At 43.4% G+C, this 23,127-nt stretch overlaps 1 protein-coding gene across 6 annotated transcripts in view; it reads left to right on the top strand.

Annotated features, from left to right (window-relative positions):
* The window catches only part of zgc:171844 (uncharacterized protein LOC100151763 homolog), a 78,649-nt gene extending 56,507 nt beyond the window's left edge, over positions 1-22,142 (top strand). For all 6 annotated transcript variants that reach the window (XM_048555419.2, XM_059653785.1, XM_048555422.2 and 3 more), the window contains 2 exons: positions 927-1,000; positions 19,371-22,142. In XM_048555419.2, coding sequence (XP_048411376.1) covers positions 927-1,000; positions 19,371-19,489 — 193 coding nt within the window. In that variant the 3' untranslated portion in view covers positions 19,490-22,142. The remainder of the gene's footprint in view (positions 1-926; positions 1,001-19,370) is intronic.
* Positions 22,143-23,127: the final 985 nt, after the last annotated feature.

Raw genomic sequence — 23,127 nt, forward strand, 5'->3', positions numbered from 1 at the left:
ATGATTCAACGCTATTCATGACTCCTTAGATACTGAAGCAGTCGATGTCTAAGTGCAGCAAGACCTGGAGCATTTCCAAGCTGGACCTGGAAAGTATCAAGTAACATTTGCACCAAGCAAATGCCAGGCAGTGACCATTACCAACATGAGACAATCTAACCATCATCCCTTGATATTCAGTGGCATTACCAACACTGCATCTCCTACAATTAATGTCCATGAGATTATTATTGGCATGAAACTGGACTAGACAAGTTGTCTAAATACAGTGGCTATGTGAGCATGCAAGAGGTTAGGAATACTGCAGCAAGTAACTCACTTTGTGACTTCCCAAAGACAGTCCACCATCTACAAGGCACAAGTCAGGTGTGTGATGGAATACTCCCCGTTTGCCTGGATGGATGCAGTTCCAACAATACTCAACAAGCTTGACGCCATCCAGGACAAAGTAGCCCACTTGATTGGCACCACATCCACCAACATCCATTCTCTCCACCATGGATGCTCAGTAGCAGTGATGTGTAATATCTACAAGATGCACTGCAGAAAATCACCAAGGCTCCTTAGGCTGCACTTTCCAAACTATGACCAATTTTACCGAGAAAGATAAGGGCTGCAGATACATGGGAACATCATGACTGTGTGTACCCCTCTAAGCCGTTCACCACCCTGAGATGGAAATACATCACCGCCGCTGGGTCAAAACCTGGAATTCCCTCCAAAATGGCATTGTGGGTCAACCCACAGCGGGTGGACTACAGTTGTTCAAGAAGGCAGCTCACCACCACCTTGTCAAGGGCAACTGGAGATGGGCAATAAATGCTGGGCAGCCACTGACACCCATGTCCCATGAGTGAATTAAAAATAGTTCGGCTATCCAATATTTGATAAATAGTAACCACTGAATTTTATTGCTTTTATCACAGAGAAAGAGAGGAAGACAAAGAAATGGCTGATTTCCTGCAGGCAAAATTATCAAAGGCCAGCTCCAAAAAAACAAGTAGGTGCTTAATTATCAATGCACTGATTCTTTTCCACTGGACATTTCACTTCATTGTGGGAAAAGACATGTTCTTTAATCATCTCCAATTTCCCTGTTTTTCCCCATCCCTACCCCACCATTGAACTGTGTGTTTTTGTACCAGTTAACTCAGGCAGAGATTTGTTACAATTAATGCACATATAAATTGATCACTGCCTCTGAATGCATCTTGGCATTATAATAGTTCTACCCTCGATAAGGAGCTGCATAGGTGAACTTCCTACGAATATACAAATTTGCATTACTGTACAATTCTGCCCAGAATTTTAGGCACAGCAGGAAGCAATTTCATTGTTCTGGTGTTTCATTATGCTATCTTTTTCATTAAAGTGATATTTTAATGAAGTGTATATATCCTCAATGGGACTTGCACTGTATTTTTCTCTTTCCATGAATGCTGTTTTATGGCATCTGTGTGAATCATATGAGAAATTGAAATGCTTCCACAACCAAATGTTTTAGTAACACTGTGTATGAAATATGGAAAAATAGTTTCAAATTGAAGTTAATGTCCTTAAAGAAAAAATGTGTTCTGACGTCTGTGCTTTCCTTAGATTATTTTGCTTGTTGTGATTTGTTTGTGGTAATTTTTATGTTCTGCTATTAGCCATTGAGAAATGTAGGTGCAAGTTGAAATCTAAGTGAGATAACAAGGTGTAGAGCTGGATGAAATTAGCAGGCCAAGCAGCATCAGAGGAGCAGGAAGGCTGACGTTTCAGGCCTAGACCCTTCTTCAGAAATGGACCCTTCTTCTGAAGAAGAGTCTAAGCCTGAAACGTCAGCCTTCCTGCTCCTCTGATGCTGCTTGGCCTGCTGTGCTCATCCAGCTGTACACCATGTTATCTCAGATTCTCCAGCATCTGCAGTTCCTACTATCTCACAAACAGTAGGGTGATGGGTACAAGTGATACATCAAGGGCCAGAGCTGAAAGCAGTTTGGGATATAGGGTTGAATGAGGTTGCAGAGAGAGTGTGGGGTGTAAGTCATGAATACAATTAAAGACTACGATGAGGATCGAACAGTCCATTAGGACAGGAAGGCAATGGCTTCTTGGTATTATCACTGGACTTGTTAATCCAGAGACTCAGGTATTGTCTTGGAGAGCTGGGTTTGAATCCTGCCACAGCAGATGGTGGAATTTGAATTAACAAAAATCTGGAATTAAATGTTTAATGATGATCATGAAACCGTTGTCGATTGTGGGAAAAATCTATCTGGTTTACTTATTTCTTGTAACCATCCTTACCTGGTTTGATCTATGTATGACTCCAGACCTGCAGAAATGTGGTTGACTCTTAACTGCCCTGCTGACCAATTGTGGATAGGCAACAATTGCTGGCCCAGTCAATGATGCCCTCATTCAATGAATAAATACAAAAAATACCCATAGTAGCCATTGATATACTTTGAACTGAAGTCATTGCCATACTATAGGGGAAGTGGCAGCTAATTTGTACACAACAAACAGTCACAATATCAGCTGTGTGATAATGACTAGTTTATCTGTATTTGTAATGTTGATTGAGGGTTGGATATGCTTCCCTACTTTCCTTGGAAATAATATCATGGGATCTCTTACAGCCACCCAAGAAGGTGCATGTGGTATTGGTTTAATTTCCCAATTTCCCAAGCTTGGAGGTTGGCAAGGAAGACGCTGGGAGAAACAGCATTAACAAAAACCTGAACAAAGGTATTAGTAGGAGAAGGTGAATTAGGAGACGGGGTTGCAATGTTATGTAAATATAGGCAAGCAGTATTTGTAATGGAAATGAAGTGGAGTTTGAAGCTCACTTGTGGCTTGAACTGGATATCAAGGTTTTTCAGTGTCAGGGCACCCAGATAAGGGGAGAATGTGCAAACTCCAAACAGACAGTTGCCTGAGGGTACAATCAAACTTGGGTCCCTGACACTGTGAGGCAGCAGTGCTAACCACTGAGCCATCATGCTGCCCCATGCTTAGGTAGTGTACAATGAATACCTGAAAATACACTGTGATTCTGTGTGCTGGGTCAACATACTATGCTTTTGATGTAGGGAACATGGACAAATGAACATACATAAGATAGGGGCAGAAGTAGACCACTTGGCCTCTCGAGCCTGTTTCACCATTCAATAAGATCATGCCTGATTGGTCTGTGTTTTGAATTTCACATTCCCACCAAACTATACATTCTTGGATTTTCTGGCCTAATAAGAAGCTATTGTCTACCTTTGCCTTAAGAGCATTTAATGGCTTCACCTCTACTGCCTTCTGAGGCACAGAGTTCCAAAGTGGAACAATTTTGAGAGAAAAATAATTCTCCTCATTTCTGTCCAAAATGTGTGAACCCTGATTTTTAAATAGTGTCTCCTTGTTCTGGACTGATCCACAAGAAGAAACATTCCTTACTTCAATCACGGCACCCTCTTCTTTGGAAAGAAGCCCAGCCTATCCAACCTATCCTCATAAGACAACCCACTCATTTCAGATAATAATTCAGTAAACCTCATTTCAACTGTCCCCAGTGGATTTACAGCCTTTACTAAGTTAAAAGACCAAACTGTGTATAGTATTTGAGATGTGGCCTCACTGATGCTCTGTATACCTGAAGTGTGAAGTCTTACTTTATGTTCAATCTCTTTCATAATAAAATATATCATCCCATTGACCTTGAGGATTTAATCTCAGGAAGGAGCCTGGTTTCCCATCATGACATCCTTGTAAGGCTCAAGCTGCTTTCTAAAGTCAAGGTCCTGTCTCTCCATCTCCTGTTGGAACTGCTCTCGTGCACCCACTGCCTCTTCCACAATGAACATCGCTTTCTCCTGCAGTTAAGAGAGCCACCTTTTTTCTTAACTAGCAGGAGAAAATGTGATTTGTGACTTAGAGGTAGTGGTAGCACTCACATCTACCCCTATCACTCTCAGTGGTAGAGGCACAAGTTTAGAGGTAGCAATGAAGAACCCTTGGTAAATTACTGCAATGCCCCTTGTCAGTAGTCCACACCGCAGGTATGTTGCATTGGTGGTGGAGGCAGTGAATGTTATTGGATGGGATGCAATGTGGGCTGTTATGTGAATGGTGTTAAGCTTCTTGACTGTTGTTTGGAGCCATATCAATGGATGGGTCAGGAGTATTCCTTCACACGCCTGACTTACGTCTTGTAAATGATAGATAGGCTTTGGGAAAAGATTCCTGATTTTGCCTGAAGTCAATGCTGTACCCAGTAAGCAGAAAACAACTGGGCCTGTTTTCTTGCCAAATTCGTAAAACTAAAGGAGTGTGTCCCTTAGTGCCATCAGCTGAATGGGATCTGGCAACTGAAGAGTTGGCAGCAGTGCACAGTGTAAAATATCTTAATTCACACATTTGCCAGGAAAACAGGAGAATTAACAGTTTGTGATTGATGAGTTTTATTTGTGTTTTAACTGTCTAATCAATGCTTCCAGAACAACTTGGAAAAATGTAAGGCTTTGGAAAGTAGAGCTTGTTTCAAAATCAGCATTTCTGTTCATGCTGCCAGAGTGGAGAATTGTTCAAGCAGCATTTAAATCATCACCTGTATCCACTCTTTAAAATCCTGATATGTCCTCTAGATTTTAAAGATTTTAAAATGCAATCTGCTCAATACTTTCTGCTCCTTCCCCAGCATAATGAATATTAAATTAGTAAATTTAGACCCACAGTTATTGCAGATCATCAATGAATAATCCGGATACACCAATGAAAACACACAACTGAATTGCCATTAATTCTGCAGTACTGAACTCACAAAGTTGACAAAGCCAACAAATATAAAAAAGCCTGGTTTCCATTCAGTGACAGTGAGAGAGTCATTTAATTTTACCTTCAGCAATTGCCTTGCACAGGAGGCTTTGCAAACTTGTTCAATCAGTTCAGCCCATCAATATAAAAACAGATAATGCTGGAAGCACTCAGCAGGGTCAGGCACCACCATTGGAGAGAAGAACAAAGAAACTTTGCTTCTGCTTCAGTACATCAATGAGTAAAAAATAATCGTTTAATTGGATTCCACAACAGGTTTCTAATTATTCATTCTTTCTTTTGCATTGGAGACCAATGTTTAAAATAAATAGATGTGTAGAAGGTTAGGTATTTCTGAAGCTGCATTAAAGTAGGCTGGAGTTGAGCAGATGTATATACAAGAGGGAGAGCAATGTACAGACTTTGGACTCTAATTCAGTTAACTATTCCCTAGTCATATCTCTAACTGTATAGATAATAGTGTCTTGTGGAATCTACCTACTCCTTTTTATATTGTCCTTACAAGAGAGGAACAAAAATGCAATACACTCCCAAAACACAGGACAAATAAAAGAAGTTAATTAAGATTGACTGCAAAGTTACCTGATTGGATGCCATACACTGCATAATACTTAGAGTTTTGTGAAGCCACTCACTGCAGAAATGTTACAAAAACTGCAGGTGAAGTCAATTTTTTGGTTGATGTCTCACAAATTGTTTTTGCGACCTTTGGAGATTTGGAAGAATTATGCTGCCAAGCCTACTGATCTTGAAACGACAAATCGAGAGATTGTAGCAGCTGTGTTTAGATGAATTAAGATGGATGGTGATAAAGATTGGAATGGAATGGAATTTAATTCCCTCTTGATGCCACGGCTGATTGTTGTGCGCTATCTTGTCTCTGAGTAGGAAGTGGAGTTGATTACTGAGATCGTATCCAACTGAGAAAAGTTGCTTGAATTTGGAACAATTAATGGCCTCTTGGCATTTTGAAATCCAAACAGAGTAACATTACATTTCAAAATGATGTAATTTTTAACATTAGCCAACTGCTTCAGTTTTTCCTTTTTAAGTTCTTTACCTTTGTCTCAAAATGTTGTAAAAGCAGTCTGTTCTACCGGACATGTGATGTTTATTTAAAATGTCAATTTCTCAAATGTGACAGTTGGTTATTTGAAACCATTAAGGGCACTGTCGTGGATTTCCCCTTTGTTAAAATCATTTTTCACCTTCATTGCATCAATTAAAACTTGACAACAATTTTTTATCTACATGGCACCGCTCATGAATGTGAGAAAGAGGAATTGTCTAGGATTGACTGTAGGCATCAGTTCAAAGGATTCTGTTAGAAATACAACAATAGTAAAAGGATGATAAAATGAGGAGTAGGGCTGATTAAAGATGAAAAAAGGCATTTACATGGCATTAAATGAATACTTTGCACCTGTATATACTCATGAGACAGATGCTGGCCCATCTGCGGTCTCAGAAGAGAAAACTTCATCACTTGAACGTGTTAAAGTTATAGAGTCATCGAGTCATTGAGTCCTACAGCGTAGACAGGCCCTTCGACTCAAATAGGTCCAAGCCAACCAAAATGTCCATCCATGTTAATCCAATTTCCCTGCACTTGGCCCATATCTTTCTAACCCTTTCCTGTAAAGTTTTGGAGTAGATTTGTAGCTCGGGTTGTGGGTGTTGAGGTTGCTTCGTCGCCCAACTGGTTTGTTGGTACACTCATCACACTACCCTACATCAGGAACACATTGGAACTAACCACAAGACTGCTACAACTGCTGGGCATCAGAGTGGTGCACAAGCCCATGTCAACCCTACGACAAGTGGTCACCCACTCCCCACCATCGACAGGACCAATGTCATCTCTAAGATCCCTGCAGAAACTGTGAGAAACCTACATCGGACAAACAGGAAGGAAACTAACAACAAGAGTACGTGAACACCAACTGGCTACAAAAAGACATGACCAAAACTCACTCATCTCAATCCACATGGACAAGGAGAACCACCATTTCAACTGGGACAACACCAAGATTCTGGGACAGGCTAGGCAAAGACAGACACGGGATTTCCTAGAAGCCTGGCACTCCATGAAGAAAGCCATTAATAAACACATAGAACTCGACCCCTTGTACACTCCACTACGAAGGAAAACCGGAAGTGAGGCAATCCAGCTCAACGGACTCCAGAGTTTAAAAACCAAATGGGAAAACACACCAACACTTCATCAGAGGTTACACTGATGATGTTACCCAGCAGGGTAATGAAATGTCTGCGGAACAACAAACCAGTTCAGCGAGCCAACCAACCTCAAAACCTTTTCCTATCTATGTATTCAGCTAAATGCCTTTTAAATGTTAATTTACCCACCTCAACCACTTCTGCTGGCAGCTCATTCCACATGTGTACTGCCCTCTGTGTAAAAAAGGTTGCCCCTCATGTTCCCATTTATTCTTTCCCCTCTTACCTTAAACTGATGCCCTCTAATCCTCACTTCCCCAACCCCGGAAAAATGACTGAGTGCATTCACCCTACCCTTACCTTTCATGATCTTACACACTTTGATAAGGTCACCCCTCAGTCTCCTATGCTGTAAAGAAAAAAGTCCCAGCTTGTCCAACCTCTCCCTATAACTCAGTCCCTTGAGTACTGGCAACATCCTTGTAAATTTATTCTGCACTCTTTCCAGTTTAATAACATCCTTCCTATAGCAAGGTGACCAAAAGTGAACACAATATTCCAAGTACGGCCTTACCAATATCCTGTACAACTGCAACATAACTTCCCAACCTCTGTTCTCAATGCCCTGACTGATAAAGGCCAGTGTGCCAAACTGCTTCTTCACTTCCCGGTCTACCCGTGACTCCACTTTCAGAGAACCCATGCACCTGAACTGCAAGGTCCCTCTGTTTCACTACACTGCTTAAGGCCCTACCGTTCACCATGAAACTCCTACCTTGATTTGACTTTCCATAGTGCAACACCTCACACTTAGCTATCTTAAACTCCATTTGCCATGTCTTGGCCCACTTCCCCAGCTGATCAAGATTCAAGGGTGTCTTAGAGGAGTGGACAATTGCAAACATTACACCCTTGGCAGAGGGACGACCTGATAGAAGTATGTAAAATTATGAACATAATGGATGGGGTGGATAGTCTGAGTCTTTTTCTCAGGGTGGAAAGTCAGCTACCAGAGGGCATTGATTTAAGGTGAGAGGGGAAAGTTGAAAAGAGATGTGAGAAAAACAGTCTTTTTCACAGAGGGCAGTAGATGCCTGGAATGCACTGCCAAAGGAGGTGGTAAAAGCAGATATGATTGCAATGTTTAAGAGGCTTTTAGACACATAAATGAACAGGCAGTGAATAGAAGGATATGGACCATTTGCAGGCAGATGGGATTAAGTTTAGAATGACATCACGTTTGGCACAGACATTGTGGGTCATCGGACCTGTTCCTGCACTGTACTGTTCTATGTTCACGTGTATGGCACAATTCAAGATGTGAAAGAGAGTGGAATGACCAATTCTAAGGATTCCATAAACGGTGGTGTTGGTAGGTAGACTCAGCAGGAGAGTCCCTGCATGCTAGAGGCTGAGGATTATTTCAAGGCTTTATTTGCAATACTTCTGTGATGGCTGCTCTAAGTATTCTAAGATGAGTGTAAATTCTTTCCAATTGTTGAATCTGATCTGGGGATAATTTTCTTGCCATTATTTGGAGGTCACCATTGACGTGTGTACTTTTAGTCTGGAACTCTGAGATCTGCAGCAATGTTGAGTAAGCCTGCAAAACATTTGTCCGTTAATATTTACTGTCTGTAATTACTGCTATTGTGTTTCTGATTGCTTTTAATTTGAAGCTAACCTTTTTGGGAGTGATGTTAAAACAATGCTCCATGACGCTTGGTGACACCTTTGTGCTTTTAGAGTGTGATGTATAGCTCAATTTGTTCAACTGGGTCAAGTGTAAATGATCAATATATATTCGTTTTTGCTTCGGAGTACTACGCTAAATTTAGATCCAAAATAGGAGCACTTTTTATTTCAGCTTCTCACCCAGCTTTAGTTTCATGCTGTAATTACCAGTTCACAGCTGTTAGCTTCTTCAGTGAAGAAGACAAGTGAATATGAGAATGCTATTTCTGATTCTAGCTCAGTGATGTATTGAACGAAGAGGTATTCGGATGAATTTTCTCATTTTCTCTTGTATTCTCACTGTGAAAGTAAAGGGGGATTATAATAAAGATTGACAGCCAGCACGAAGGGAAACCCCTATGTCTTCTGTAAGTGCACAAATAGTAAAAAGGGTGGCTAAAGAAGGGATAAGACTGCTAAGGGACCAAGAATAACATTTGCGCTGCAGGCATAATTGAGGCATTAAATGAATACTTTGCATCTGTGTTTACCCATGATGCAGTTGCTGCCCAGTTGACTGAGAAGGAAGCTCAATCACTGGACAGGTTTAAAGTTAATAAGGGGGTGGTATTGAATAAGCTGTGAGTATTTAAATTGGATAAGGCACTGCACTGGGTGAGATCTGTCCTAGGATATTGTAGGAAATCGCAGAGACACTGGCAATTAACTTTAAATCTTCCCTGAATTCAAAGGCATGTCAGAGAAGTGGACAATTGCAAATGATACACTCTCGTTCATAAATGGTTCTAAAGTTGGCCCAGCAATTACAGACTAGTCAGTTTAACTTCTGTGGTGGTGAAACTTCCAGAAGCAATTATTCAGTATAGACTAATAGTTCCTTGGAAAAATATGGTTTGATTTGGTAGAGTCAGCACGGATTTGTCCTGGGAATATCATGTTGAACTAATTTTCTGGAGATTTTTGAAGAGGCAACTGAAAGGGTTGATGAAGGGAAGGATGTTGATGTGGAATGCAGTCCCAAAAGATGTTTAATACAGTACCATGCAATGGACAAGTGAGTAAAGCTTTAGAATAATAGGTACGGTACCAATGTGGTAACTGAAATAACTCCCCAAAAACTGGTACCCCTTCACCAAGTCACCCTTCATTTACACACAGACAGTCCTTGACACTTATCCAGCTTCCTCAGAGTGAGCAGAACCACTAACTCTCCTGTTGATATCTGTCGGCTGGGGCTCCCTGACTGGACCAGATTAACAGCCCAATCAGAACTCATATTCTGTGTTGTCCCCCTGGCTGACCTCATTACAATCACTACATCCTCCCGCTGAGGACTTAGGCCAGTCCCTTTTTTTGTAGCTCCTCTCACGGTGTTCTAGCATTGGGTCAGATTCCTCCAACTCTGCCTCTGATTCAAGTGGCTGTGTAACACACAGTAGCTTGCCTCTTGTAATGGAATGTCTCGGAAGAAATTCCTTCCCTTCTTCAGGCAGCAAAGGCATTGAGGCAGTGACATCTGGCATGTCTATTTCTGATTCTGAAGTATCTTCAACGCTTGATGCTCAGGGAGAACACGTGTTCTGGAACATTGAGAAAAGCAGTCGAGGAGCCGGGCATGTTTTCCTCCCACACTGTTTATGATTTTGCAACATTCATATGATTCATGTTCTTGTTCAGGACCATCACACTGTTATACATCACTGGACCTCACCTCATGTCGACCATGCTTCTTACCCAAGCGGCACCATTCCCATGGTTCCTACACCAAATTTCGACCCCTGAAGTAAATGGTCTCTCTTGTTTAGCAGAGTCTTGTGTCCAGTAATGGTGTTCCTGATGTTGTTTCACCCCCCTTCCAGGTCTGGGAACGTCAGATTTAACCTGGTGTGGAATCTTCTCTTTGTGACTCTGCTGGAGCTATCCCTGAAGTTGCATGAAGGCTGTTGCTACAATCAAATGGGAACTAAACAGTTTGGTACCTAATGAAGCTGTAGGCTGTTTCTGACTGCAATTGCAAGTATGCATAACGCATGACCAGCTCCGTGAATGACAGGGCCCCTCCCCCAACCCCTGCTCTGTGTATTAATCCTTCATGTGAGGGATTGGGTATTTAGCCAGCAGTGAAAATTGTTTTACTGTTTGTTTAAAATCCCGACAAAGGCAAGTTGTCATGTTGGTCTTCGCAATTGGTCTGACCACTACTGCCCATTCCACATACTGGACTGCTTTGATGTTTCCTTTGCTTTCCAACTTTCTGATTTCTATCTCTACTTTTGCCCATCAGGTTAATGGCACTGGGTAGGCCTTGCGGAATCATGGAATTGCTTTCTGGTCAGCATGCAAGGTGGCCTCGGCTCCTTTTGATAGACCCTAGACCTTCCTGAAAAACTACTGGAATTAGGACCTCACTCAGGCAGCCATTTTCTAATGGAAAACGTTGAACCAATCCAGATGAATCTTTCTCAATTGATTTCACCTCATCAGGCTCAGGCCCAAGCCTTTTGCTACAATCTGTGGTAACTGAACCAGCTGCTTCTCATAAGAGACCGAAACCAAAATTGTACCCTTAATCTGTAACGGTTCCCCAGTATAGGTTTGCAGTTAACGAAGGATTTTTGCAAACTTAAGTGTTGGAATCAAGAGTGAATTTTGGTAAAGACTGGCTCTGTGATCACTGAAAAGGCTGTGCAGGTATTGGCCTCCATTAGAACTGGTGACCATTTAACCTGATTTGGATGTTGCTAAACGAGTCAACTGTTCCAAACCAAATGTCGGCAGACTTTCCAGGGTGTGCACTCTCCTGGATACTGGCTATAAGTTCTCTTACTCAGTTTTGGTCTAGTGGTGTCCCTTTGTTCTCTCAAGACAACATGCTGGCAGCAACTACATTGGATTGCTGGCCCTGATCCTGAAGAAAATTTTAATCATTTGGCCGTGGCTTGGCTTTGTTTTTGGGGTTTTGCTGTGGGCTGATCTAAGAGTCCCTCTGTTCAGGATATGTCCTGAGTGTGGCTATGCAATTGCCTCCACTCAAAGTAGTGCTCTCCAAGCTCAGTCACACTGACGAGGCTGTCCATTTCCATTAGGATACCCTGCAACTCGCATGCTCCACTTGGTGCATTTTCCAATGTTAAAGCCAGTTATAGTTCCTGTTTGAAGTGCAGTTTGGCTTCAGCTAGTAGGTGCTTTTGCATGGTTACAACATTAATCTCACATACTAAACGGTCTGTCAGCATCTTATTAAGGGTTAAACCAAAGTTACATGCCTCTGCCAACCATCTTAACCTAGTAAAAAAACCCCAATTTGGTTTCCCTGGGTTCTCGAACTACAGAGTAAAAACAATAGTGACTCAGTATAAGGGGAGGCATGGTGTCATAATATTCCATAACTAAATCCATCAACTCTTGAAAGCTTTTAGCATCTGGTGCCTCAGGGAAAGTTAAGCTCTAGTAACCGTAAGCTTCATTTCATTCAGTCTGATCTACTTGCTTACTTAGTGGGACCTGTTTTACACTAATGATGAAACTTGGCTTACCATATGACATGGTTTATTATCATTGAAAAATATGGTAAAACATATGCAAAACCTTACAAAACCACTCTTTCCCTCTAAATGCTGAGTAGCCTTGCAGTTCTTAAATGTCTATGCCTATACACTAGTTTAAAATCTACTTTGGGAGTGCAAGATGTTAAAAATATATACGACCCAATTACAGCTGGTTGAACTGGAGTTGAGGCTGTTTTTCCTGCTCCCAGGTTCCTACTACTTGGTGCTGATGTTTTCTGGAGTATCTATGAGACCCCTCTGATTTGAGTGGCTTCTTTTAACTAGTTATCCAAGTCGTTTCCAAGTACAGTGCTTCAGCAGAAATTTGATGTTACAATGTAATTAACATAATTTAAATTGAATTTCTATCTCAGGACAAGTATTACAAAACACAGCTATCTGAAAAATGGTTCTACTGAAACTCAGTTCTATTGTTCCACCCGAAGCTTTGCAGGATTGTTTCAACAACGACCCATTCAATAGTCAATCAAGGTGAATGGCTTGCATATCTGTCTGGCTTGATTCAATTTCACAGTGAATGCTGTGAGCTTTCTGGCTTAATAGCTCAGTTTCACTTTCTCATTAACACCATTTCAATATAATCAATCAAGGAATTCAGCTTGCATATCTATCTGTCTGGCCTGATGCAATTCCCAGTATGCTGTTCAGTTGACCAGTGTTGCATAACTGCAAAAAAACTCTGGGTCCGTAAGCTGTCAGGAGAATTACCTGAGATAATGGGAACTGCAGATGCTGGAGAATCCAAGACAACAAAATGTGAGGCTGGATGAACACAGCAGGCCAAGCAGCATCTCAGGAGCACAAAAGCTGACGTTTCGGGCCTAGACCCTTCATCAGAGAGGGGGAGGGGGTGAGGGTTCTGGAATAAATAGGGAGAGAGGGGGAGGCGGACCGAAGATGGAGAGAAAAAAAGATAGGTGGAGAGAGTATAGGTGGGGAGGTAGGGAGGGGATAGGTCAGTCCAGGGAAGACGGACAGGTCAAGGAGGTGGGATGAGGTTAGTAGGTAGATGGGGGTGCGGCTTGGGGTGGGAGGAAGGGATGGGTGAGAGGAAGAACCGGTTAGGGAGGCAGAGACAGGTTGGACTGGTTTTGGGATGCAGTGGGTGGGGGGGAAGAGCTGGGCTGGTTGTGTGGTGCAGTGGGGGGAGGGGACGAACTGGGCTGGTTTAGGGATGCAGTAGGGGAAGGGGAGATTTTGAAACTGGTGAAGTCCACATTGATACCATTAGGCTGCAGGGTTCCCAAGCGGAATATGAGTTGCTGTTCCTGCAACCTTCGGGTGGCATCATTGCGGCACTGCAGGAGGCCCATGATGGACATGTCATCTAGAGAATGGGAGGGGGAGTGGAAATGGTTTGCGACTGGGAGGTGCAGTAGTTTGTTGCGAACTGAGCGGAGGTGTTCTGCAAAGCGGTCTCCAAGCCTCCGCTTGGTTTCCCCAATGTAGAGGAAGCCACACCGGGTACAGTGGATGCAGTATACCACATTAGCAGATGTGCAGGTGAACCTCTGCTTAATGTGGAATGTCATCTTGGGGCCTGGGATGGGGTTGAGGAGGGAGGTGTGGGGGCAAGTGTAGCATTTCCTGCGGTTGCAGGGGAAGGTGCCGGGTGTGGTGGGGTTGGAGGGCAGTGTGGAGCGAACAAGGGAGTCATGGAGAGAGTGGTCTCTCCGGAAAGCAGACAGGGGTGGGGATGGAAAAATGTCTTGGGTGGTGGGGTCGGATTGTAGATGGCGGAAGTGTCGGAGGATGATGCGTTGTATCCGGAGGTTGGTGGGGTGGTGTGTGAGAACAAGGGGGATCCTCTTTGGGCGGTTGTGGCGGGGGTGGGGTGTGAGGGACATGTAGCGGGAAATACGGGAGACGCGGTCGAGGGCGTTCTCGATCACTGTGGGGGGAAAGTTGCGGTCCTGGAAGAACTTGGACATCTGGGATGTGCGGGAGTGGAATGTCTTATCGTGGGAGCGGATGCGGCGGAGGCGGAGGAATTGGGAATAGGGGATGGAATTTTTGCAGGAGGGTGGGTGGGAGGAGGTGTATTCTAGGTAGCAGTGGGACTCGGTGGGCTTGAAATGGGCATCAGTTACAAGCTGGTTGCCTGAGAGGTCCAGGAAGGTGAGGGATGTGCTGGAGATGGCCCAGGTGAACTGAAGGTTGGGGTGGAAGGTGTTGGTGAAGTGGATGAACTGTTCGAGCTCCTCTGGGGAGCAAGAGGCGGCGCCGATACAGTCATCAATGTACCGGAGGAAGAGGTGGGGTTTGGGGCCTGTGTAGGTGCGGAAGAGGGACTGTTCCACGTAATCTACAAAGAGGCAGGCATAGCTGGGGCCCATGCGGGTGCCCATGGCCACCCCCTTAGTCTGTAGGAAGTGGGAGGAGTCAAAAGAGAAGTTGTTGAGGGTGAGGACGAGTTCGGCTAGGCGGATGAGGGTGTCGGTGGAGGGGGACTGGTCGGGCCTGCGGGACAGGAAAAAGCGGAGGGCCTTGAGGCCATCTGCATGCGGAATGCAGGTGTATAGGGACTGACGTCCATGGTGAAGATGAGGTGTTGGGGGCCAGGGAATTGGAAGTCCTGGAGGAGGTGGAGGGCATGGGTGGTGTCACGGACGTAGGTGGGGAGTTCCTGGACCAAAGGGGAGAAGATGGAGTCCAGATAGGTGGAGATGAGTTCGGTGGGGCAGGAGCAGGCTGAGATGATGGGTCGACCAGGGCAGGCAGGTTTGTGGATTTTGGGAAGGAGATAGAAACGGGCCGTGCGGGGTTGGGGAACAATGAGGTTGGAGGCTGTGGGTGGGAGGTCCCCTGAGGTGATGAGGTCATGAATGGTGTTGGAGATGATGGTTTGGTGCTCGGGTGTGGGGTCATGATCGAGGGGGCGGTAGGAGGTGGTGTCGGAGAGTTGGCGTCTGGCCTCGGCGATGTAGAGGTCAGTGCGCCATACTACCACTGCGCCACCCTTGTCTGCGGGTTTGATGGTGAGGTTGGGGTTGGAGCGGAGGGAGCGGAGGGCTGCCCATTCTGTGGGGGAGAGGTTGGAGTGGGTGAGAGGGGTGGAGACGTTGAAGCGGTTAATGTCTCGACGGCAGTTGGAGATGAAGAGGTCGAGGGAGGGTAGGAGGCCTGGGGGTGGTGTGCAGGAGGAGGACTTGTGTTGGAAGCGGGTGAAGGGGTCAGTGGAGGGAGGGTTAGGCTCCCGGTTGAAGAAGTAGGCGTGGAGGTGAAGACGGCGGAAAAACTGCTCTATGTCCAATCGTGACTGGTATTCGTTGATGTGTGGTTGTAGGGGGACAAAGGTGAGCCCCTTACTAAGGACTGACCGTTCGTCCTCAGTCAGTGGGAGGTCTGGGGGAATGGTGAAGATGCGGCAGGGCTCAGTGTGGCTGTCTCCTCTGGGGTTGCTGGCTGTGGAGGTTGTGGGCGGAGCGATGAGGTCGTCGGCCGTGGGCGGGGTTCCGTCGGCGTCGGCCGTGGGGGTTTTCATCTGGCCCAATGACATTTGCCTGGAAAAAATAATGTATTCTTTCCACATACTGGGCACAATCTTCAATGGCAGGACTGAATGAGGTAAGCTTCCCAAAAAACAACACAATGCCAGAAATGCTTAGCCCAACTCAAAGATGACTGTTGCAAGCGAATTTCTTCTAGGATGTGCTTTTCTCTTGTTGCAACTGAATTAGCTTCACAGAGACCGATATCCTGTCACCAAGTCACCCTTCATTTACACATGGAGAGTCCTTGACACGGATCCAGCTCCTTCAGACCCAGCTTTCAATGTGAACAGAGCCACTGAAGCCTCATGTGGCGTGATGGCACAGTGGTCAGCACTGCTGCCTCACAGTGTTAGTTTGATTCCAGTCTCAGGCAACTGCCTGTGTGGAATTTGCACATTCTCCCCATGTCTGTGGAGGTTTTTCTGGGCACTTCATTTTCCTCCCACAGACCAAAGAAGTGCAGATTAGATGGATTGCCCATAGTATCCAAGGATGTTTAGGCTAGGTGGATTAGCCATAGGGGGTGGGTTTGGGTGGGCTACTCTTTTGAGGGGTTGGTGTGAACTTGATGGGCTGAATGGCCTGCTTCCACACTGTAGAGATTCTATGATATCCTGATAGCTAGGCCTTCCTAATTGGTCCAAATTAACAGCCCAATCAGGGAACTCATTTTTTTGGGGTCCACCAGGCTGACCTCATCACAATCACTATGAAAATAAAATTGCCCAATTGGTAGGAAAGAGAGAGTAATGGACAATGGATATTTTTCAGGCTGGAGGAAAATTTCAAGTGGAGTTCCTCAGGGAGCAGTATTGAGATCTTTGGATTTTAAGTTCTTATTATTAACAACCTGGTATTTCTGTCAGACATTTGAGACATAATCTAAATGAAATTTTGTAATACTTTGAATCTCATTCTATTGGACTTTATTAGCTATGTTGGACTTGAGAAAACATCCTTTGGATTAGAGAAGAGGTTGCTTGTGAAACCTTTCAATGTTTGATTTTGACTGGAAAATTATAGTGCTCCAAATCTAGTACCCTCATGACTGTACAGTCATAGAATCACAGAGCTGTACAACATGGAGACAAACCTTTTGGTCCAATTTGTCCATGCCAATCAGATATCCTAAGTTCACCTAGACCTATTTGCCAGCATTTGGCCCATTTCCCTCTAAACCCTTCCTATTCATATACCCATCCAGATACCTTTTAAATGTTATCATTGTACCAGCTTCCACCACTTCTTCTAGCAATTCATTCCACACACTCAACACCCTCTGTGTGAAATAGTTTCTCTCTGTTAAATCTTTCCCCATCACCTTAGACCTATATGCCCTCTAGTTTTGGACTCCTCTACCCTGGGGAAAAATAACTTGGATAGCCACCCTATCTGTGCCCGTTATAATTTTATAAGCCCCTTTAAGGTCACCCCTCAGCTCCAGTGCTCCAGGGAAAATAGTCCGAGCCTATTCAGCCTCTCCCTATAGCTCAAAACCTCCAACCCTGGCAGCATTCTTGTAAATCTTTTCTGAACCCTTTCAAGTCTCACAACATCCTTCCTATTAGAAGGGAGACCAAGACTGAACATAGTATTCCAATAGTGGCCTAACCAAAAACTGGGTTTGGAAATTTCTCAGGCTGTGGAACTGACTCCTCTACAGTGGCTTTTTTTGTGGCTTTCTTTGATTAATGTGATAAAAGATAATTAGTTTGTAGCTCAGAGAACAGCAGAGCACCACCGGCCCTCATAACTGTTGTAAAAGGGTTATAACTTTTTGGAGGAATTAATGTTAATGAGCTCTACTGTTGATGTCACACACAGCCTGTGGATCAAGACAGTGACTTCTCCATGTTGTTTTCATTGAGACAAAATGTATTGTGTACATCCTCTGAGAGTCTGAGCAATTATACAGAGTAATTATCCGAGTTGCAGTTATTGCTATTATGCAGTATACCAACTTGTTAGCTAAAAAAAGCCTCTTCTTTAAAGGCCCTACGATGGTATCCTCTATCTGATCATTAGGCAAGATTTAGACAAAAATAGACAAAGGAGGATTGATGACAATGAACTACCTCAAACAGTACTTACTTCTGTTACAACCAAAGTTGGAGGTGTGTTTTGCCTGTCTCTAGACCTACTGCTCCACTGATCACAACATTAGCTTAAGTGCTTTATCCAGTTACTGACATACTCAGTTATATACTTAGGTCTAGAATAAAAAGTCCATCAATCAGGTTTCTTTAATAAAGATCAAAATTATTGTTTTACTTTGGAAAACATCACAGAGAGGTAAAGCTGATGAATGCATCATTTGAAATAGGGAGGTATAAATAATTACACATCTCAATAACACAACCATAACATTCAAACACACACAGCCCAATCAAGAGGAAAAAATAACCTACTCTGCAGAGATTAATTTAGAAAATAACATTTTGGCCAATAATTGTTAATGGAAATAATTATTGATGGGAAAAGCATAACGTGTGAAATATTAAAGATGGCTTTCAGTCGGCACGCTGACACACAGGAGACAGAGGTCACGAAATACAGGCAGTTGTCACTAAAACTTCTGTAAAGCAATTTGTTAGGAATCGTCAAAAATTCAGTGCCTTTTCAGCAGAACATCAAGCTCAGTTTTTCAGATCTCACACAACTTTTCAAAATGGTTTTCTCAGAAAGGCAGACACAGGCAGGTAGCCTTTCCCTGTCAGCAGGCTTTCTCCCAACTGAACTCCAGGCAAAGTCCAAATAATTCTTAATTCCTGATAGAAATAAGCCCATGAATGTGCTTTCCAGTGAATTAGTCCAAGCAATTAGCTTAAGCCATGTAACCACCAAGAACTGTCTCTTTTGAAAAGCGTTCCATTGCCGTTTTAGAGAAACAGATTGGGTGCCCCTCCAGCCTTTTCAAATCAATCAATATCCATAATGCTTTAACTATAAAAATACAGAACAAAACTTCATAAAACACTGGAACACACATTGGCAAAGGTGGCAGATACCAGAAGGTGCCAGTACTGGTAATCAGAGTAACACTGCAATAACCATTTTGTGCGGAAACATTGAAAATTTATAAGTTTAATAACACAATTCTTTAAAAAATTGACTTAACTAAAAATACAGTGTTACTTGCAAGTAAGGAGTGCCTCAGTTGGACTGCAGTAACAGAGACAGAGAGAAACAGCTGACTTCAGAACTTCTTCCTTTGAAAGCAGCTAGAAATGTTGCAATTGGAATATTCCTGCTGGTGCAACAGGTCGCTTTGTGCCTCGAAAATGGAAGCGGCCAGAGGGAGAGGGAGCAGGTTTTGAGGGTACACAAATCTCAATAACTCTATTTTCTGAAATCAGTTCAGAACAGTGTCTTCATTCTTGTGCTCACTCTGCCTTGGAGAAGGCACGTTGGAGAAAACAGCTTGGTTTTCAGACACTGGTTTTCAGTCTTTGAAACACTACTTGTACTTGTAGCTTGGATTTAATCGGAACTTTTCTCTGACTATTTGGAACAGATTCCATTGTGTGCTTATGTGAAAAAGGCAAGGTTAATTCTATGTATATGAACATGGCTATACAATGCTGTGTCACAACAGATCATTAATATTGTTGTTATCTCATGATAGATGCTATAAAGGAAAGAAAAATGACATCGAGAGCACAGCAGACATCGGCACCTTTTGTGGCAAAGACTGGGTTGACCCTGCTGAAGGAATGTTGTGGATTCACCTGCTCCATCATGTAAAAGTTCAAGAGTTTTAAGAAAACCCTAAATATTTTGGATTTCTGCTGCGGTGTTCTCGAGATATAAATATTTCAGTGATAGCTAATTCTGCAACAGATGAATTAAAGTTGTTCATATAAAGCTACTTTCTACTCAAGTACAGCAATGTAATGTGTTTATGGGATTTGCAGTCAGTGACCTAGGGACAGGAGTACACTGTTCTGTCATTCAATTAGGTTATGGCTGACCTTTATCTCAACTCCCTTTTCTATCTTTACTCCATGAGGCTCATAGCAAATAAAAATCCGTCAGTCTGTCCTGGAAATTTCAGATGACCCAGCATCCTCAGAATTTCAGATGAAAAAGCTTCAAAATTCTTTGCTGTTTGTGTGAAATGATCCTTTCTCATTTCCTTCCTAAAAATATTGTTAATATTGGTGCCTCTTGTTTGTATTCTTCCACCAGAGTATTTACTCCATCATTTAACATTGAAACAACTCAATTATATCACTCTTAACCTTTTCAAATCCAAGAGATAAAAGCAACTCTAATGCAATCTGTCTTCATATTCTAACCCTTTAAAACCTGTCAGCATTCTAGTCAATCCCATTTGTGCTAGGTGACCTCTCCTGTGATATGGGTTTGCAAAATTAAATGCTGTACTACAGGTGACGATGACTCCAACAGAAACTTAATTTGTTCCATTTCTTATTTCAATCTCTTATGGAGAAACATAAACATTCCTTTCACCTTTATGATGTTTCTTTATGTGTGCAGATTAACCCTTAGTGAATTGCCTACATAGGGACCAAATCCCATTGATTCTTCATAGTTCCTAACCTATTTCCCAGTATTAAATCTGTCGGTCACAATTTCCCCACACACTTGATTTACTTATGTCTCTTTGAAACTTGCTGCTCCCATCTACACAGCTTGCTGTGTTTCTGTGCTCTCCAAATTTAAATATAGAATTTTCTAATTTGATGTATCAGCTGAAAAGCTAAGGCTCCAATACAGATACCTGGTGAGGACCACTTGTGCCATCCGGTCAATCAAAGTATAGTTTATTTATCTTTGCTGCATGATTCCTATCTTCTAACCAATTAATAACCTAAGAAGAGGTTACTAAGAGGTCACCCTCAGAAGGAGGATGGGGGCAGTACCTAGTATAGTTACAGTCACAATTTGTAAATTGCTGGGAGAGGATTTACCAGTGGCCTCTGTCTTCCCTGTGGGCTACAATCACCTAGCTACTTAGGCTTTGCATTTTGTTGAAACCTATAATGAATTTCTTCTTCGGTGTTTTTCAGACCCCTCTAAGTGCCCTTCTGTTCTTCAGGTACTGTAGGCTTGCAGCATTTCTAATAACATACAACCTAGGAAAATGTAGCATGATTACAGCTGGGTCCAAGTGACATAAAGAACTACCACTTTGTTGTCACCATTCCAGCAGATGAAAATCCAAACTTTTTAGACATTGGTTGTAACTGGTATTACTTACCCTGGTGTGGTGGTCTTTATACCCTGGGTCAAATCAAGTTCTATAAATACCATTCACAAGTTGTGTACACGCAGTATTTGTCCCTGCTTTGCACAAACAGCATCTTGTGTTTGCACATGATTTTGATGAACCTCACTGGTGTGTGTAAAAGAAGTTTGTAATTACAATTGATCTCTGATGTTTTTCTATACACCTCACATGGACATTCTTAACTAACTTTAAATAGATTAATTGTATTAACATAATAGGTAACCAGAGGGTCAACACTGTGAGTAGTGAATACATACCTACAAAATATCTCTGCTTATTTTCCGTGTAAGATTCACTTAGGAATGTTTGTGTTAATTCAGATAGCAGTAACAGAGCAAACTGAAAGCTACACAGCAAAGAGATCACAATGCAGCGTTTAAAGACTATGTCATCTCTAATTCCATATTTATTGCATTTTAGTACATCTGTTTCAATTGTATTGCTCAATAAAGTGCACCTAGAAGTAATGAAGACTTAAAAAACATCTGCAACCCTAACTACTGCCCATGGATCAGTGTTTGCTGCTAACTTATAGAGGTAGTGTGTCCTTTAATTAGAATCTAACCTCTGCTTTATCAGGCAGAACATTCCAAATCCAAAATACTCATTGCAACTTTAAAGCATCTTGTGGATTTAGGGTTGTTAAATAATTCTTTCACTGTGGGCACAGCAGAAAGATATTGACCCAATGAGAGTGTGCTGGTTGTTTTGGAGACTAATTTAGTTACGCCAACTGCTCACACCTCAAAAGTGTGATCTCTGAGCAGGAGTTCATAACCAACTCTGAAATGAATGTTGGTAATTCTGTTGATGTATCATCTTTGCAAATAATGGTTATTCGATATATTCTAAGGGAATGACCTCTTTTCCTTAAGTATTAAAGCCAGTGTTTGATGGGTTATTAGTTTAATTTGATACGCCAGATTATTGTGCGGTACCATATTTCATTGCAAATATTCAACACCCTGCACCCTCTCCCAATCCTTAATCCTGAATATTTTGTGTGATATGTAATCAGGTAAATTACTTTGTGTTAAATATGAGGGACAGGTGGAGAATAGACTTGTAACACACTCGATGAAATTACCATCAGACTTCAAAATTAAAACAAATAATTTCTATTACAGGATAATAAAATGTGAGGCTGGATGAACACAGCAGGCCAAGCAGCATCTCAGGAGCACAAAAGCTGACGTTTCGGGCCTAGACCCTTCATCAGAGAGGGGGATGGGGAGAGGGAACTGGAATAAATAGGGAGAGAGGGGGAGGCGGACCGAAGATGGAGAGTAAAGAAGATAGGTGGAGAGAGTATAGTTGGGGAGATAGAGAGGGGATAGGTCAGTCCAGGGAAGACGGACAGGTCAAGGAGGTGGGATGAGGTTAGTAGGTAGATGGGGGTGCGGCTTGGGTTGGGAGGAAGGGATGGGTGAGAGGAAGAACCGGTTAGGGAGGCAGAGACAGGTTGGACTGGTTTTGGGATGCAGTGGGTGGGGGGGAAGAGCTGGGCTGGTTGTGTGGTGCAGTGGGGGGAGGGGACGAACTGGGCTGGTCTAGGGATGCAGTAGGGGAAGGGGAGATTTTGAAACTGGTGAAGTCCACATTGATACCATTAGGCTGCAGGGTTCCCAAGCGGAATATGAGTTGCTGTTCCTGCAACTTTCGGGTGGCATCATTGTGGCAGTGCAGGAGGCCCATGATGGACATGTCATCTAGAGAATGGGAGGGGGAGTGGAAATGGTTTGCGACTGGGAGGTGCAGCCGCCCGTTGCGAACCGAGCGGAGGTGCCCCGCAAAGCGGTCTCCAAGCCTCCGCTTGGCTTCCCCAATGCAGAGGAAGCCGCACCGGGTACAGTGGATGCAGTATACCACATTGGCAGATGTGATGCCGGTGTGGTGTGCTGCATCCATTGTACCCGGTGCGGCTTCCTCTGCATTGGGGAAGCCAAGCGGAGGCTTGGAGACCGCTTTGCGGGGCACCTCTGCTCGGTTCGCAACGGACGGCTGCACCTCCCAGTCGCAAACCATTTCCACTCCCCCTCCCATTCTCTAGATGACATGTCCATCATGGGCCTCCTGCACTGCCACAATGATGCCACCCGAAGGTTGCAGGAACAGCAACTCATATTCC

This window comes from Stegostoma tigrinum, chromosome 22 (genome assembly GCF_030684315.1).
Source record: "Stegostoma tigrinum isolate sSteTig4 chromosome 22, sSteTig4.hap1, whole genome shotgun sequence".
Taxonomy (NCBI): Eukaryota; Metazoa; Chordata; class Chondrichthyes; order Orectolobiformes; family Stegostomatidae; genus Stegostoma; species Stegostoma tigrinum.